Here is a 17,537-nt window from a genome sequence, read left to right on the forward strand (position 1 = left end):
TTCGGGTTTAGTTCGAGTTAAATCAGGTGTTCCTCAAGGTTCGGTCCTGGGACCTGTATTGTTTAATATGTACATTAATGATCTGCCTAGCCTCATTAATACGACTATATGCAAAACGTTTTTATATGCAGATGATGTTGCTTTACTGTTTAGCTGCAGTCGTGATTTTAGTGATGTTTTGTGTACTAATATAGATTATTGCCTTCGTTCTATCTCTAGCTGGTCTGTAAGAAACTATTTGTCTATTAACGCTTTGAAGACTAAGGCTATTGTCTTTAATCCAATGGATAGATTTAATGTTAACTTCGATGTTTTTATTGATGGTGTTAAAATTGAGTTTGTGGATCAACTTAAATTCCTAGGATTTATTTTGGATAGTAAACTTAATTTCAGTTCGCATATAGGTTATACTGTTTCAAAGGTTTTGCACACTTTACGGAAAATTTTTTCTATAAATATTCATTATCCTCTTCATATCAGATATAAACTGGCTTATTCTCTTCTTATGTCACAAGTCTTATATGGACTTGAAGTTGTGGCAGGAGCTAATGGCACTGGCTTATCTAGGATAAACCGCATTGTTAATACGATAGTTCGTTTTGTCTACAATGTTGAGCGGAGACATCATATTTCACAATATGTTGAACAATTTTTAAAATGCAGCTTTGAGAATTTTGTAAAACTTCGGTGTATTACTTTTTTTCATACTGTTATTAAAAATGGAAGACCGTTACCCTTGTTTAAAAGATTTACCTTTAGTAGATCAATTAGAAGACCGCAGATTTTAATACCTAGAATTACAAATTCATTTTACGAAAGATCATTTTTGATACGAACTGCTCGGTGTTGGAATTTTTTACCGGCTGAATTGCGTATTTTTTCACACTCTAATAATGTTTTCCGTCTTAAACTGTTAAATTTTTTCACAAATGTTGGATATGTATAATGCTTGTTATATCTTCTGCAAACTTATTAAATTATTATTGGTAAGTAAGATTAACTGTTATTTGTTTCTTGGAAATGTAACTATAATTTTCTTTAACCTTAACTTAACTTTCTGCTTTTTTTTTAACCTCAAATAATGCTTTTTTAACCTTAAAATAATACAAGCAAAAGAAGGTTTTTGTCGCTATTAATTTGGGCCATTATTCTTTTTCTTAAAATTACTGCTTTTATATACTTCTTCTTGTTGCTTTTTGACATTACGGTTGGGGAACCATTAAAATTTTGATAGAATCTGATTAAAATTTATTTATTTTTGTATTGTATATATATATATATATATATATATATGTACATATATATAATTTTATTTTATTTTAATTATTTATGCTTAGGTGATAATTACTAAGTAATATGTTAGATTGGCCTTAAAGGCTTTGTATTACTTGAATGAATGAATAAATAAATAAATAAATAAATAAATAAAAAAAAAACTAAAATTTTATTGTAACAAGCCACTCGTTAAGTTCACTTTAAATTTAAAAGAAAAAAAGTTTAGTTAATTTAGATATATTGAAATATTTTCACATCATTTTGTTTTTGAGTATTTAAAAAAAAAGAAAGAAAACCAAAAAAAAAGAATATCCAATTAGATTCTTAGTAACAATTAAAAAAAATAAAATAAATTAAAATTCTATAAAAAGTAAGAAAATATCAAAGTACATTTGGGTCAATAGTATCAATAAGGAGATTTGTTAAGAATATAAGGTGGTTTTTAAATACGCTTAAGAAATAAAATAAAATAAAAAAAGAAAACTATATTTATAGCAGGAAAAGTATTTTTATACAAAATGTTAACATTATAAAAAAGCAGCTGTATTTTATATAAAGTAAAAATTAAATTTACTTTTTTTCTAAAAGTAAATAAAATTAAAAACCTAACGCCCACCTCCACCATTGTTTCCATGATGTCCACCACCTCCTCCTCCTCCTGACAGAGTATTATAATTGGCTGCTGTTGCCGTAAATGTGGTTGTATTATTCGGTGAAGTTTTTAATAAAATTATTTTTTGATTAGTCGTGCTATTATTAAGATGATGATGATGATTGTTATTGCTACTACTTAAATGATGCTGTTGTTGTTGTTGTTGTTGTTGATGGTGTTGTTGCTGCTGTTGATGATGATGCTGCTGCTGCTGCTGATTGTTGTGAGAATTGCTTGTTGTATTGCTTTGTAAATTAATTATATTGGCCGCTGTCAATTTACGTGATATAACATTTTGTGAATTAAATTGTGTTCCCACGGGTGGTGCTGGTGTTATAGTCACTGTACTGGGTGCAATATTTTGCATGGCTGCTGTTTGTGTTGTTGCCGCTAATGATGAGGCTGGCACAATTGTTGTGATACCATTTTCATGTTGTATCATATTGTTGTTATTGTATATTGCACGCATTTTAGCTTGAGCTGCTGAACTCATAGTTGAGTTTGGTGGACCAGATGTCACCGACGACGAGGACGATGTTGTTGAGATTTGAGCAATTTTTACAGCTGTCGTTGTGGGATGATGAGAACGTGACTAAAACGAAAGAAAAAAAAAAACAAACAAATTGTTAAAAATTAATTTAGTTCTAGTTCAGTGCTAGTTCAGTTCTAGTTCAGTTCTAGTTCAGTTCTAGTTCAGTTCTAGTTCATTTCAGTTCTAGTTCAGTTCTAGTTCAGTTCTAGTTCAGTTCTAGTTCAGTTCTAGTTCAGTTCTAGTTCAGTTCTAGTTCAGTTCTAGTTCAGTTCTAGTTCAGTTCTAGTTCAGTTCTAGTTCAGTTCTAGTTCTAGTTCAGTTCTAGTTCAGTTCTAGTTCAGTTCTAGTTCAGTTCTAGTTCAGTTCTAGTTCAGTTCTAGTTCAGTTCTAGTTCAGTTCTAGTTCAGTTCTAGTTCAGTTCTAGTTCAGTTCTAGTTCAGTTCTAGTTCAGTTCTAGTTCAGTTCTAGTTCAGTTCTAGTTCAGTTCTAGTTCAGTTCTAGTTCAGTTCTAGTTCAGTTCTAGTTCAGTTCTAGTTCAGTTCTAGTTCAGTTCTAGTTCAGTTCTAGTTCAGTTCTAGTTCAGTTCTAGTTCAGTTCTAGTTCAGTTCTAGTTCAGTTCTAGTTCAGTTCTAGTTCAGTTCTAGTTCAGTTCTAGTTCAGTTCTAGTTCAGTTCTAGTTCAGTTCTAGTTCAGTTCTAGTTCAGTTCTAGTTCAGTTCTAGTTCAGTTCTAGTTCAGTTCTAGTTCAGTTCTAGTTCAGTTCTAGTTCAGTTCTAGTTCAGTTCTAGTTCAGTTCTAGTTCAGTTCTAGTTCAGTTCTAGTTCAGTTCAGTTCTAGTTCAGTTCTAGTTCAGTTCTAGTTCAGTTCTAGTTCAGTTCTAGTTCAGTTCTAGTTCAGTTCTAGTTCAGTTCTAGTTCAGTTCTAGTTCAGTTCTAGTTCAGTTCTAGTTCAGTTCTAGTTCAGTTCTAGTTCAGTTCTAGTTCAGTTCTAGTTCAGTTCTAGTTCAGTTCTAGTTCAGTTCTAGTTCAGTTCTAGTTCAGTTCTAGTTCAGTTCTAGTTCAGTTCTAGTTCAGTTCTAGTTCAGTTCTAGTTCAGTTCTAGTTCAGTTCTAGTTCAGTTCTTGTTCAGTTTCACTTTTAGTAAGTTGTCTATTAAAAATACTTACATTTGTAGAAATGGGATTTGCAGTAATTGAGCTGTATTTACGACTTTGTAATATCTTGGCTGCCACTTCGTTGCCAGTTAAAACTAGATTTTGTGGCTGACCTTGAATTTGCACACCACTAGCCAAAAACATTGTCTGGACACCAGGACGACTTAAAATTTTCTTTTCACAATCTTCTTGCTAAAATTAGAAGAAAATACAGGAAAAATTATATATTAAATTAAAAAAATCTAGAAAAGTAGTTGTTTTTTTTTCTACTTACCAAAGGACTAGCCGATTTACGATCTAACATATTCTCATCGAAACCTGAATCCGAGGAATTATCACTAAATTTCGTGGATGATGTTGAGGATGTCGATGATGTGGGTGATGCTGCCGATAGTGAGGCCGTAGTTAGAGGCGGTTGGCCGGCAGCATTATATGTAGCTAATGATTGATAAGTAGCTTGTGAAGTATTAGTATTTAAGGTAATAATATTTGCTTGTGTTGGTGGCTTAGCTAAAATGTAAGATTTATCGACAGTTCGAATAATGGGTTTCATTTCGTGTATATCACTGGTCTTAAGCCGAACGGCGGTGTTGAATTTCTCCAGTGAATGCTTAACAACTTTGCCGCCAGCTGTCGAATCGGCCTTAATTTTATGCAAGAATGTATTAGGTTTAACCAAATTGCTGCTGATGTTGTTGTTGGCCGCTGTAAGATGGTGCTGATGTTGATGATGAAGTGTGGTAGTGGAGGTGCTAGTAAGTGGGGGCGATATAGTGGTCACTTTAGCTAAGGAATGTTTAGGCATTTGTGGCATTGTTGTAGAAGATGAAGATGATGATGAGGAGGATGTTGTTACCGAAATGCTTAATGACGCTGAGGATGATGTTAAAGGATTTGTGGTAATTATTGTGTTTGGAGATGTTGAATGTATGGCATTTTCGATGTGTCTTTGTATGGTGGTGTTGTTGGTTGTACTAATTTGCTGTTGCTGCTGCTGTGGTACATTAAATTCAGACTCAGTCTTAATAATGTTGACAACATGAGCTGCTGTAGGATGATTGCTATCATTGTTGCTGTTGGCCGTTGTTGTTGCTGTATGAGTGACATGGTCACCTTGTGGAAAGCATTCTGATTGTCTTTTAAAGAATAAATGATGTTTTTTAAGCACTGGTGTTGGTGTGGTGGTGGTAGTTGTGGCCGTTTTGAAATTATTATTAAGATTAGTACTGCTGCTGGAATATGACACTGAAACAGACGGCGTAGACGTTGGCGCTGGTGTAGTAGTTGGCGGCTGTAATTGCACTACTGCCGGTACGGTTTGTATAATAGATTTTTGTATTAGCGGCAAGGGAGACTGTTTATTATCATTATTAGAAGCTGTTGTAGTTGTTGCTACTGCTGCCGGGTTTAACAGTCTTGAAGTTTGTTGATGTTGTTCACATGGCTTGTAGCTGTCAGCATCTATTATTAAAGCACCCCCTAAGGCAGCACATTCATATAACATGCCACAACACGATTTACGTTCCTGCCATTCTTCTTCATCGAAAAATTCCACAGATTCCTCCTGAGCCAACGAACGTCTAAATTTACGAGGCGGCAAACATTTACGCCGCTTTGTGCCCAATTTGATAATCCTTTTACGGGCTTCGGCTGCTGCTTGTGCTTTATAAGCAGAGGCTCGTGTTTGTGTCTGAAATTGTACAATGGTACCAGTGCCGGTTGCTCCAGTTGCACCACCAGATAAATTTAGCTGATGTCTAGAATCTTCATAATCACTGTCTAAGGAATCGGGTGTGGTGGGCAAGGATTGTGTATTGCTTTGAGACCAGCCATTGTGGTTGTTTTTACGCTTCATAGAAGAATCCTTAAGTTTTTTAGTTTTCTTAAAAATTTTGGAAAATTTCTCTGGTATATAGGTTAAACCATTTGGAGAATTACCATTAACTGTAACATTATTGCTGCTTGTTGATGAGGATGCTGCGGCCTGTTGCTGTAAAGCAGCCGCAGCAGCTGCTCTTGAGTTGATTCTTTCACTTTTATATTTTGTTTGGATTTTATTGTAACCCGGCCCTATGCCAGCTTTAGCATCAACAATCTGTTGGTGAAAATAAATAAGTTTTATTAAAATATTTTTAATTTTTTTAGCTAAACAAAAAATAAACTCACATGACTCCAGTTACGTTTACTGCCCACAGGCAAACGTTTAAAACGTTTTACCAGTAAAACACAGGCATTGCAGATTTCACCTTGCCGTGGATATTTGAGATCAAAACATTGCATGGTATCTCGTTCATATTTGCGTGAATCGGTAAAACGTGATGAACTCGATTTGGCTTTGCAAATGCAACAGCCCTCGGTTGAGCGATAAGTTCGAGGTTTATGAAAATTAAACATGTTTGTCGTTGGATTTGGATTATTAGCAAAAAAAATCTGCTTTTTTGAGATATGTTTATTTATTATTATTTTTAGTTTTTTATTAAACAAAATTTAAGATTTATAGATTTTTTTTAAAAATCTGTTTCTTTTTTAGTGGGGGCTTCTCTCAGGGTTGTAATCCTTGTGGGAAACAATGCATTTTGAAAAGTTCTTTGAGAAAACGATCTGGAAAAATAAAAGGGATAAATTATTATAAGGAATTCGGTATTTACTTTTACTTTTTATTCATGCTTTTTATATATTAGAGAAAATGTTCTGTTTTTATTAAATAGTTTATGTTTGTTTTGTTTCAAATGTCATTTTTCTTCTGCAGCGTCGTAATTTTTAGTACTATTTTACAAAAAAAAATACTAATAACTAATAAAATAAAGAAATTGTTTTTATATGGTAAATATTGTAAAAATTAACTAGATTCGCTCGAAATTAATATGTTCTAGATTACAGCGTAGTGAAAATTCTGTATTATACAGTCTGTGTAAAGGAACCTTAGGGGGGTCAGGTCGTTTTTCACAACTGCTCGATAATTAAGAATAAACTGAGCGTTTAAATTTTAGTGCGGAAGTAAAATTGTATTGAAAGTTAAAGCAAATCATAAATAGTTAATTTTATAATTGAAATAAAAAGTCGTAGGAAAATTTTTTAAATAATGTTCTAAAAAAGCTTTTCTACTTTTTCTCTTTTCTTAACATACCTATCAAAATGCAGTTCAATATACTGATGCATTATAATAATAACAACAACTTTACAAGTGACTGAAATAGACATAATAAAACATATGCTTAAAAATACTCTCTGTCTCTCCCATTACACAAAGCAAAAAAAAAACTAAACAAAACAAAGAAAAAAAAATCAATGTAAAAAATTTTGTAAAACGCACAAATACAACAATGCTATACAAGAATACAAAACAAAACAAAGGACCCTGAAGAAAAATACACAATACAACAAAACTTGCAGTAATAATAAAGAAAATCAGCAAAGAAAATAAACAAGTGAACAAACTCTCTTCAGCTTTTTCTTTATTAAAGCAAAATAAAGAAAAAAGTTTGTATCTTATGAAAGAAAAGCGAAAATAGAGAACAAATTAAATGGCAAAAATGTAACAATATAAGCGGGAAAATAGAAAAAAAAAATTAATAAACTAAGATTTCTATAGAATATTCTAGTTTTAAAGATAATAGGTATATAGGTACCTATTTAAAAATCAAACATTTTTTTAAAAGCTTTTGTAAAATTTTCGAAACTTACGCCTGCGTTATGATAAATTTAAATATGTAATTAATTTCACAATTTGTGTTAATAAGTTATAGTTTTAAATCCGAATTAATGATTTATAGTAGGAATTGTGTATGAAAAATCGCTTAATAAACCATAAATAAGCTTTTAATATCATCAAGAATAAGGGAATAAAAAATTATTAGAATTTTTATAATAATATTACCCTTAAAGCATTAATTTTTTATATAAATTTCCCATAAATTAAAGCAACTAAAATGAATTAACAAATCATTAAAACTCAATTTGCAAAAAGAAAAAATCTGGCAACTCTTTTTTTTAATACTATTTGACATTTCACAAAATTTTTTGCCGGGATTTTTATATTGTTGTTATTTCTTTTCTTTTTTCCACTGCTGTTCTTAAGTTATTTACACAATTGTTTTTGTATACATATTAGGCAAAGTAGTAAAACGAGTACAAAACCAACAAAAACTCGCTCAATTAGGTGGAAAAAAAGAGAAAGAAAAAAATGATATCAAACACATGAGAGTATATATACGTGTGAACATAAATACGTGTGTTAACATGTTTGTATTTTATATACAAATTAATAATTTACGTATTTTAGTATATAGCTTTATAAAAGTATATAAAGTGTAGATATGTATATACATAATTTATTGTTTGTGTAGATCTTTTTATATGCAAACTTATGTATGTTAGTGTTTTTTACTGAAAAATTAATAAGTTCTTTTAGTTATTTCTATATAAAAAAATTATTTTATATATTTTTTTTTTCTTTTTGTCTTGAATTCTATATTTTTTTTGTGTAAAAAATATCATGAAGATTATTGCTACGTTTAAAATGTTTTTCTGTATTTTGTATATATAAATATTGTTGTTGTTCTGCTAGTTTTTTTGTGGTTAAAAAAAAACAACTGCAACAACTTTTTTGTACTATTGTTGGTAACAAAAATTTGTGTTCATAGGGAAAGCGGTAAGTAAAAAAAAAACGTTTAAAACTGCATATACACTTTAAAATCTGTATGTATACAAAAGCACTTAATATGTAATTTTTCCATATTTTTTATATAAATTTAATAATTTTGAATTAAAAATTTTCTAGTTTTGAATTTTTAAGTTATTTCGGATTTTTTTTTAATAATTTTATTTTATTAGAAAGAAAACACTTTTTTTCCACACCTTACCTATTAACTTTTAATTTGTTTATTATTGTTTTTTAATACTTGTTTCGCTAAATTTTAATAATTTTTATTATAAATTTATTTTATGCAAATTTTTTCTTTATTTTCTGATTATTAAAGATGTTTTTTGTTAACAAATTTCACAGAAAAAATATTAATGATTCAACTGTTATAAAAACTACGTCTAAACTCCAGAGGCACAAAGAAAAACTGATGTACGTTTATTTCAAGTTTTGTGGTATTACGTTGATTTTACTGATTTTTGCTTTGTTTTCCTCCTTCTACGTTTTTCTATTCGTTCTGCTTTCAAGCCTCCTCCGATAAATGAATACACACAAATTTAAATAAAGCAAAAAGAAGAAAAAAAAAAAACAAAAACACTCATAAACTTGTGAAAAAGAGAAAACAGAATGCACAAACATGTAATAGCAACAACAAAAATCATAATATTGTTGTCATTAATGGCAAACAGAAGAGAGAAATACTCAAGAAAAGAAAAAAGGAAAGAACCAAAAGAATAATAACAAAAAAAGTGGGGAAACAAACACGTAATTATATGTGCTCCATTTAGCTAGTTTTTTCCTACTCTCTGTTTAAACGCCAAATAAGACGTTCAGGGTTGTATAAAAAAGTATTAAAAACTACCGAAATTTTTTGTTTAAAGTGTTTTTCATTTAAGTTACATATTCTTACTTCTTAGTATTTCTAAATATATATTTTCTATAAAATAAAATATTTTATCCGCACTTATTAAAAAAAAATCTTAATACCTTCACAATTTAAACAACCCTGCTTTTTCCTTTGACAAAAGAAATAAAACAATTTTGCAATGTTAACCAAACAAAAACAAAAATATGAACCCAAACACATCAGGCTAGAAAGAGACACCTATATAAAAAAATTCATATCAGAATTTTAACTCAAAAAGAATACAAAAAAAGAAAAATGACAAACAAAAGAAAAAACACTGATAAGCAGCTGTTTTTGTATGTGTATCTTTTTTCACTTCAGAAACAACGAAACAAAGCAAAGTGCAAAAAAAAACACATAAACAAAACAGAACTATTAAAAAATATAAATAGAAATGAAAAAGATACACAAAGAGAACGAGCGAAAAAGAGAAGGAGAGCAGAATGAAACACCACTGAAATTCCAACGAAAAAATACATTGAGTTACGAGTTGAAATTCGTGAAATCCGGCAGTTTTTTGTTTTTAATAAATTTATGCCTACGTGATGGCATAGACGTAAAGTGGGGGTTTATAAAATGTATTTACAATATAATGTAAATAACGTAAGTACTTGTAAATGAGTGACAAAAAATGTGTACATAGTTATGAAAAAATTACAAAAGGTAAATTGGGGTTGTTGGCAGTTTATTATCTAGTAGCTGTAAAATGGATGATGCGTCTCTGTAACTGGTTACAAGTTGGGGAAAAAATAGAAAATATATTGTATCTATTGTCTATGTAGTAGGCATGTTCTGTTGTCTACAAAAATACAATTTTTTTAAGAATAATAAACAAAACATAAAGAAAAAGAGAAAAAAAACGTGAAAGTGAATTTCTTTTCTAGAAAAAAATAAATAAATAAGAAAGTGTAGTTGTTTAAGGCCGTCATATGGATACGTTACATCGATATAAAGCAAAACTATAGACTGGACTGTAACTAAAACTATAGTACTTATAGACTGTAACTTAAACTATAGTCCAATCTATAGAATATAGTACTGGTCACTGGTCACTGGTCACTAGACTAATATTATCTAGTGCGGCAAAATCTGGTAGTAAAAGATGTGCAACTTCGTTTTTACCTAATATGTATGTATGTAGTACTTTACGGAAAAAATACATTTGAAAAAAATATACAAATTTAAATTTCTAATATAGGAAAATCATGAATGAAAAGTATATTGTAGGTAAATATAATTAAATTATAAATGCCGACTACTTTTTAATAAGTAAAATACTAGATTATATATTAGACTATACCCCTATGTCCTGCCCTGGTATAGGGTAAAAATAAAAATTGTCAAACAAAAAGTTTAACAAAGAAGAGAGTTGGTGTAATGCAGATTTATTAAGGGTGTATTTATTCCAGTGGTGGTAGAGTTGCTAAGTCAAGTTAAAAAACAACTTTAATCAGTACATAATTATACTTGTCTAAATAGTTTCACCGTGTTTATACCGAGTGATATTTTATTTTAAAAATCGCCAATTACACAAATTTTGATGGCTTATAAACAACTTTGGAATGTGTAGTTTAAATGACAAAATTTCCAAAACTGGTCAATAATATTAACAGTAATGTTATGATAAATAGCAAACTGAGCTTGGTCTTTAGTTCAAATGTATATACTTATGTTTGTCTTAGAAACACTGCAATCCATCCCACTGTGCCGGAATCGGAGTCTATAGTAGTGAAGACAAGGTTTTACATTCTTATATCTTTATGTAGTCTAAATTGATCTTAAACATAGCTTACTCTTTAGTCCAAATTGATCAATACTTGGGCTTCAGTAGCCGATCTTTTTGCGTTCTAAATAGAACTTCAATTTTATTTCTCCAAATGTATCTTCAATAGTTGAGGTAAGAATTAGACTTTTGTATATGGTTAGCAGATGTCGATTAAGGTTCTCATCCTACGCAACATCTTGGAGCGAAGGCTTTGCTTATACAATATCATCATGTAGTAGGTACAACCCAAGTTATCTATTATTATCATCCATACTGTATGCATCTACAGAAAGTAAACAAAAATTGCTCTCTTCTTCGAAAATCATATACAATAGTATGCAAACGTAATAGTACACGCGGGCGCATACATTTTATATAGACAATATAGGTACATATAGAAATTCCCAACAAATTTTTGTTTATTTTGTTTTGTTTTTGCCATACTACTTCATTTAGCAGAGAGTTTTAAAGGTACTACTAGCTTTTATATACTAATTATGTACAGAAACCTACCTCATATTACTTAATTTTTCTTATAGTATTGCTCGATGATATCGTTTATTTATTTCGGTTGATCGATGAAATAAAGAAAAAAATGAAAACAATAAATTATAGCGGATCAACCTAGTTTATGTGTGTATTTCTATTATATACAAAATCAACTCAAATCTATGCCAACAAAAAAACACAAACCAAAAATTTAACCGGCCCTTTTTCTTTCTAAAGACTAGTTTAGACAGGTTGTCGTTCGTTCGGTCGGTGGTTACATGTGTGAATGTTTAATTTGAAATTGAAAATTTTTGGTTAAGAAAACAAAAGAAAATGAAGAAACACAACACAACAAATAAACGCTAACCACAAATAATTTACTTTCTTTTTTCCACAAAAAAAAAAGAAAAAAAAACTTAAATAATAATGTAAAGTTATAATAAACGTTTAACCGAAAAAATCTCTATACCAAATTATACAAGTTTTTGTTTTGTGGTGGTTTTCGTTTAATAAAATATTTTTTTTTTGTTTACAGTTTGATTTTTAGTTTAAGTCTATAAGTTTTTCGTCTTGGTTGGTAACAAGTGTTACCACAATCTCCTAAAGAGATCGAAGACAAATACATATGAAACTGGTAAATACCATGGTCACATTATTATAAACATAATGTGTCTAAATACCAGCACACTTTAATATAAAAATTTTATTTTATATTTAATTCAATGCAATTTGAAATTTAAAGAAAACCCAAATTTATTTATTCGTTGTTTGAATATAAATTTTTTTCAATGTATTTGTGCTCTATATTAAATACTATAAACAAATAAAGTTTCATTAAATAATTTAGTTTAGAAGGGTTAATTTAAAAGTAAAGAGATCAGTCCATATTTAAGTGTTTCTGTGTTTCAACAAAATCATGAATTTCAGTCCAACTTAAGTTTTACTAGACATCCAGAACGGCTTTATTGTTTTTTTTTTTCTAAAGTTCAAATTTATATTCAATCGCTGATGTTTTGACATTTCAAATTGATCTTTAAACGTCGATCATACGGTGGTTCAAATAAATTCTTAATTTCAGGACTTTCGGTAGTGAAATTAGTCTTTAATTTCAGTTAATTCTGAATCCCAAATTGAGCATGAATTCAATTATCATTAACTTCAATCGTTGGTCTTTCTTTCCAATATTAAAGTTTAATCCTCGGTATTTATTTAGTCCAAATTGTTCTTTACCCAAGAAGTTTCCTATGTCCAAATTTCTCTGCCTTTCGTCCATTATTCAAATAGATTTTTAATCGTTGTTCTTCTTCTGTTCTTCTTCGGTAAAATTTAAGATTCAGTTGGTTATCTTTCTGTAGTCCTAATTAAGATTAAATCAGAGCTTCAAAGGAAATCTTTTATGAAAAATAATCGAAGATTGTTTTGTATATTTGAAAAAGCCCAGACCGTTTAGAATTGATATTCAACCTTAAGTTCAGAATGTATTTTCGCAAACTTAAGAATATTTTTAATAGATTGTTTTGTGGAAAAGTTTCAATCATAGACCGTTTCGATAGCTTTGAAGAAGTTTAATCTTAGATAAAATTTCTAGTTTTCCAATTAATCCTTTCAGGGTCAAAAATAATTTATGTCTAGAAAAAAACTTGAAAACTTATATTTAAGATAATTTGAGTATGCTGAATCCGGGAAAAATAATATTTTTTGAATTTGAGTCTTCCCTAGTGAGTTATAGTAGGTCAAAGTTAAATGTCGAATATATTCGATATTCGACATTCGAAAAACAGTCTCCAAAAAGTACCACCAATATTTTTTATGAATTTTTTTTTTTTTTTGTAAAATGTATTCTTAAACTTCTTTCAATACAATACAATTTAAATCTGCATAGTCCGATCTCCTAAAATACAATTTTTTTGGCCATTAAATGAAGCTTTCATATCAAATTTGCATTTCTTCTCTTGAATAGGGACATCCGTTTGTTTGACACTACCGATGTGTTATTAATACATACCTATGTAAGTTATAGAATTAGCCGTAATTTTAGGCTAATTTTGAACATGCCTATTTTGATAGTTTTCATCAACATCGATCTCATCTGAAAGAACTCTTCCAGACTTCACACAACGTTCCTCATGGAATTTCACAGTATGTACATATGTATGTATTTTCAAATGCACAAACATTAACAATTACATACTGTAGTTAGTATGTATGTATAAATTTTATTTTATTTTTTAATGATTCGTTAGCAAACATTTTGCCCTAAAAACAAGGCCACCACTTTTTTAAATTGACAAAATAAATCGTGCTAGCGGGCGTGTGAGAGAGAGACCAAACGAGTACATCAAGCTTACTGTAAATATAATGCATTTCATTTGTTTTTTTTTAGTTTCTATGTGGTGTTTTTTTTTACACAAGAAAAACAAAAAGAAACAAAAAAAAAAACATACAAATATTCTATATGAAAGTTTCTATTTGAAAAAGAGACCACAAAAGAGACTTAAATACAGTAATAAGGGGGAGAGTAAAAAAACAAAACAATGATAAGTTTAGCAAAACAAAAAATGCAAATTGTTGTATAGCTCACATAATTTTTGTATATATAGATATGAACACATATATATATATATATATAGGTATATAAAGTTAATGTTTTTGTTGTTATTTTTATAGCAGGGTTGTTAAACTAGTTAATAGATATGATGGGGTTTTACATTAACAGCGCCTGCGCTAGTTTTGTCTAACACTACACTACACCCTCACTTACTCCCCCTATTATAATGCTCACACTCTTTGTGTCTGTCTATTTATTTGCAATTACTCTGTGTTAAGCTTTATTGCTATTGTTTTCAGGTCGTGGTTTTTACTAAATTCATTGTTGTGACAGGTTTTTTTCTTCTTCTTCTTCTTATTTATTTTAATATTATTTTACTTTGCTTTTTATTTGTGTACAACATACATACATATGTACATATGTATGGTTTTGTGTTGTTATTTAGTTTGTTTTCTTAATTTCTTGCATACCGATTTTGTTGTGTTGTGAGTAGGATTTTTTTTTCGGTTTGTTTGTTGGTATTGTGTTTAAGTATAAGCTTTTTTCATCTTATTTATTAATTTGAGAGTACAGGTTCTACACAGAAAATTTTAATCAGTTATAAAGAAAGATAGGTTGGTATTTGTTTTGTATTTTGTGAAACTACATAATTATGTCATAAATAAAAGAAATCTTTAAAATGTTTTAAATATAGGTATTTTTATTTGCAAAAAATTTAAATAAAGTAATTAAAATACATAGTTAGGTATTTCCTTTAACATGTTTTTAAACAAAAATGCACATACATATGTACTAGGTACAACATTCACTTTTATTAATAGCAATTTAATGTTATTAACATAATATGTCATTGATAACAACAATAACCAAATCACTTAGTTACATACAATTTATAGAATTGTAATAAAAGCACGTAATTCCAAGCTAAATTTATTATAGAGGGGAAAAACGTCACTCATTAAGGGAGAGTGAGTTTTTTTTTATTAAAACGCAACAGACTAACAGCAACAACAAAAAAATAATAATAAAAAAAACACTGTCAAGGTAAAACGCAGAATAAGTTTTTAATATTGAAAACAAAACAAAGTTATAAACGTTTACCAAAAATAATATGAGAAAGAGAAAAAGGAACAACAACAAATGATTAAGTATATAATAAAAGATGTACGCAAAATATCTACATATGTATGTATGTATTTATTTGGAATGTATTTATATAAAAAAAAAGAGATTTTAAATAAAAATCCAAAAGAGCTTCGTCGGTATAAATAAAGAAAAGAAGAAACCTTGACAACAATAAAAAGGAAGGCAATTACCTATAAAATATGAAAAATAATACACCTATGTAGGTATACTCCATTTGTAATAAATCGAAATATTGTACTTATGAGTTTTCCAACAAATCTAGTTGATTTTTACTAGATTTATCATACAAATATACTTTATTAGTAGATTTCGGCATATCTACACAAAATTTTGTAGAAATGCAACTATGTAGTAGAATAGAATGTTAAATAGTACTAAAATATACTACGCTGCTGAAGAAAAAAAAATACATTTGAAACAAAACAAATGACGAAAAAAAAAAACATTTAGGAAAAACATGAATGAAAAGTTTATTGTAAGTAAAATATAATATTATTTATAAAAGCCGAATCCTTTACAATAAATGAAAAACTAAAAATTCGGTATTTTATGTTTTATTTTATGGTTTTAACACTCTCGCGTATATGAAACACCGATGTCCCAAGACTTTTTTATTTGGTAAAATAATTCTTATTTCTTTTAATGAAGAATTTACTAGAATTTGCTGTAGTTTAAAAAAATACTTTGGTTTTGCTAACGAAAATTCTTTCGTGAAAAAAAATTCTCAAATCTACTTCCAACGAAGTTGTATGATGCAGTCTGAATAGAACTTTCGGTAAACTAAAATTTTAAATTAACTCAGATTTTTAGCGAACAAATACCAATACAAATTTCACACACAAGAGAAAACTATCAAAAGTATAAAATTAATAACAACAGCTCTAACTTTTTTATAAAATACAAACTAAAAAATTAAACTATCTAATTAATTGTGTATCTATTGTAAAAAATTGTTAGGTTATGTATACTTGTTTTGAAGTTGTCAAAATAATAAAGAAAACACCAACAGACAGCTGGTTGTTTTTTTTTTTTTTTTGCTTTGCTTTCAATACACGCAAAAAACGCAAATGAAAAATAGAAGGAGCACAACAAGCTAAATTAAACTCTCACACAAACAAGAAAAAGAAGTAGTATAAATACAAATGAGAGTTGTTAAATAAATGGTAATGTGGCAAAAAAAATTAAAATTGAGAGAAATACAAATGTATAAACATGATTGACAACTAGTAGCCGAACGTCGTAGTAGTATGTAATTTTGTGTAGTACACAAAAGAAAAGCGTATACACAAGCTTTTTGTTGTTACTTATATACATACATATGCATGTATATATCAATATAAGCGCTATTATATACCCAAAAGATGGATAGAGAAGGTGGGAGAGTACAAGTATATATAAGAAAAAAAAAAAGAATTAAACACAACAAATAAACTTACACACGTGAAAGGGAGCAAGAAAACAACAAATTAAATAAAACTGCATATGTGTAGTGTATTTATATACCCAAATATATGTTTGCTTCGTGTTGTAGGTATATAAACGCCAAAAAATGAAAAGTTGACTTTTTGTGGAAACTTTAGATAAAGGAAGTATATAAATATACACATAAAATACATATAGAAAACACTAAATACTAATTTTAGCCAATAAAAAAAAAACTAATATTTTTAATTAATAAACTAAATTAAATGATTTTGTTGAAATATGTATTTATAAAAACTTACCTTATTTAATTTAAATATTACTCTTTTAAAAGATTTTTATTTTTCTTACAAAAGTTTTATACAAAATTTCACAATGTTTTAAACACTTGAATATTTAGCTTTTTGCAGTTTTTTCTTAGTTTTTTTTTTTAATAATTATTTTTTCTTTATTTTTTAATATAAAAAATCTTTAAATTTTCTTTTTTTGTAATTAAAAAAATTAATGTAGATATTTTATTTTTTTTTCACAATTTTTTTTCTATTTACACACAGGGCAGCGCGTTTGAAAAAATTTCACTTCTTGTTTTAACGACGTTGAAAATCACTTTGAATACAAAAATTTTTTCATCAAACGAAAAATGCTTGGCTGTAGTTTTTTTCTTTTGTATTTACATACATATTTCTTTTTCACTTCAGTTGGTCTTGTCTGTTTTGTGCTTTATTTTATGCCTTCTTTTTTTTTTTTTTGCTCTTTGGGAATTCTGTGTTGCTTTTATTCAATTTTGTTTTGCTCTGACATGATTTTACGCTGTTTTTCAGTGGGTATTTCTTTTTAAATGACATTCTAAACAACAATTTCAGCCGACTTGCTTTTTTCTCATCTACTCTTTTTGTATTGGTATGTATGGCAGTGAATGAGGGTGTGCAAAATATAAATATATCGATAAAGCAGTGTCTTTTACACAGAGTTGCCTTGTTTGCTTTTTATACCATTCACCTTCGTAA

The 17,537-nt window shown here is 28.7% G+C and overlaps 1 protein-coding gene across 3 annotated transcripts; it reads right to left on the reverse strand.

Moving 5' to 3' along the window:
* Window positions 1-1,539: 1,539 nt before the first annotated feature.
* LOC119613093 (mucin-5AC) lies at window positions 1,540-17,125 on the reverse strand. Of its 3 annotated transcripts, none has more exons than XM_037969030.1 (5): window positions 16,833-17,125; window positions 5,778-6,212; window positions 3,886-5,706; window positions 3,624-3,803; window positions 1,540-2,519 (listed from the first exon to the last, which is right to left on the reverse strand). In XM_037969030.1, exons 2-5 carry the CDS (start codon window positions 6,003-6,005, stop codon window positions 1,881-1,883), a joined length of 2,868 nt encoding a protein of 955 aa, XP_037824958.1. In that variant the 5' UTR covers window positions 6,006-6,212; window positions 16,833-17,125; the 3' UTR covers window positions 1,540-1,880. The 3 variants fall into 3 exon arrangements, with proteins under 3 accessions (XP_037824958.1, XP_037824960.1, XP_037824959.1); XM_037969032.1 differs by lacking the exon at window positions 16,833-17,125 and adding an exon at window positions 13,420-13,687; XM_037969031.1 differs by lacking the exon at window positions 16,833-17,125 and adding an exon at window positions 8,474-8,685.
* Between the last annotated feature and the right edge of the window lie 412 nt (window positions 17,126-17,537).

Source organism: Lucilia sericata, unplaced genomic scaffold (assembly GCF_015586225.1).
Source record: "Lucilia sericata isolate MDLA Ls3-8-SP2 unplaced genomic scaffold, ASM1558622v1 Contig001973F_arrow, whole genome shotgun sequence".
Classification (NCBI taxonomy): Eukaryota; Metazoa; Arthropoda; class Insecta; order Diptera; family Calliphoridae; genus Lucilia; species Lucilia sericata.

Bases quoted from the DNA above. Each gene is read 5' to 3' on its own strand.
- LOC119613093 (XM_037969030.1), bottom strand. From the start codon at position 6,005: ATGTTTAATTTTCATAAACCTCGAACTTATCGCTCAACCGAGGGCTGT. The intron at 5,707-5,777 runs GTGAGTTTATTT...TTTCACCAACAG, and splicing joins GTAAACGTAACTGGAGTCAT to ATTGTTGATGCTAAAGCTGG. The intron at 3,804-3,885 runs GTAAGTAGAAAA...TTCTAATTTTAG, and splicing joins GTAAATCGGCTAGTCCTTTG to CAAGAAGATTGTGAAAAGAA.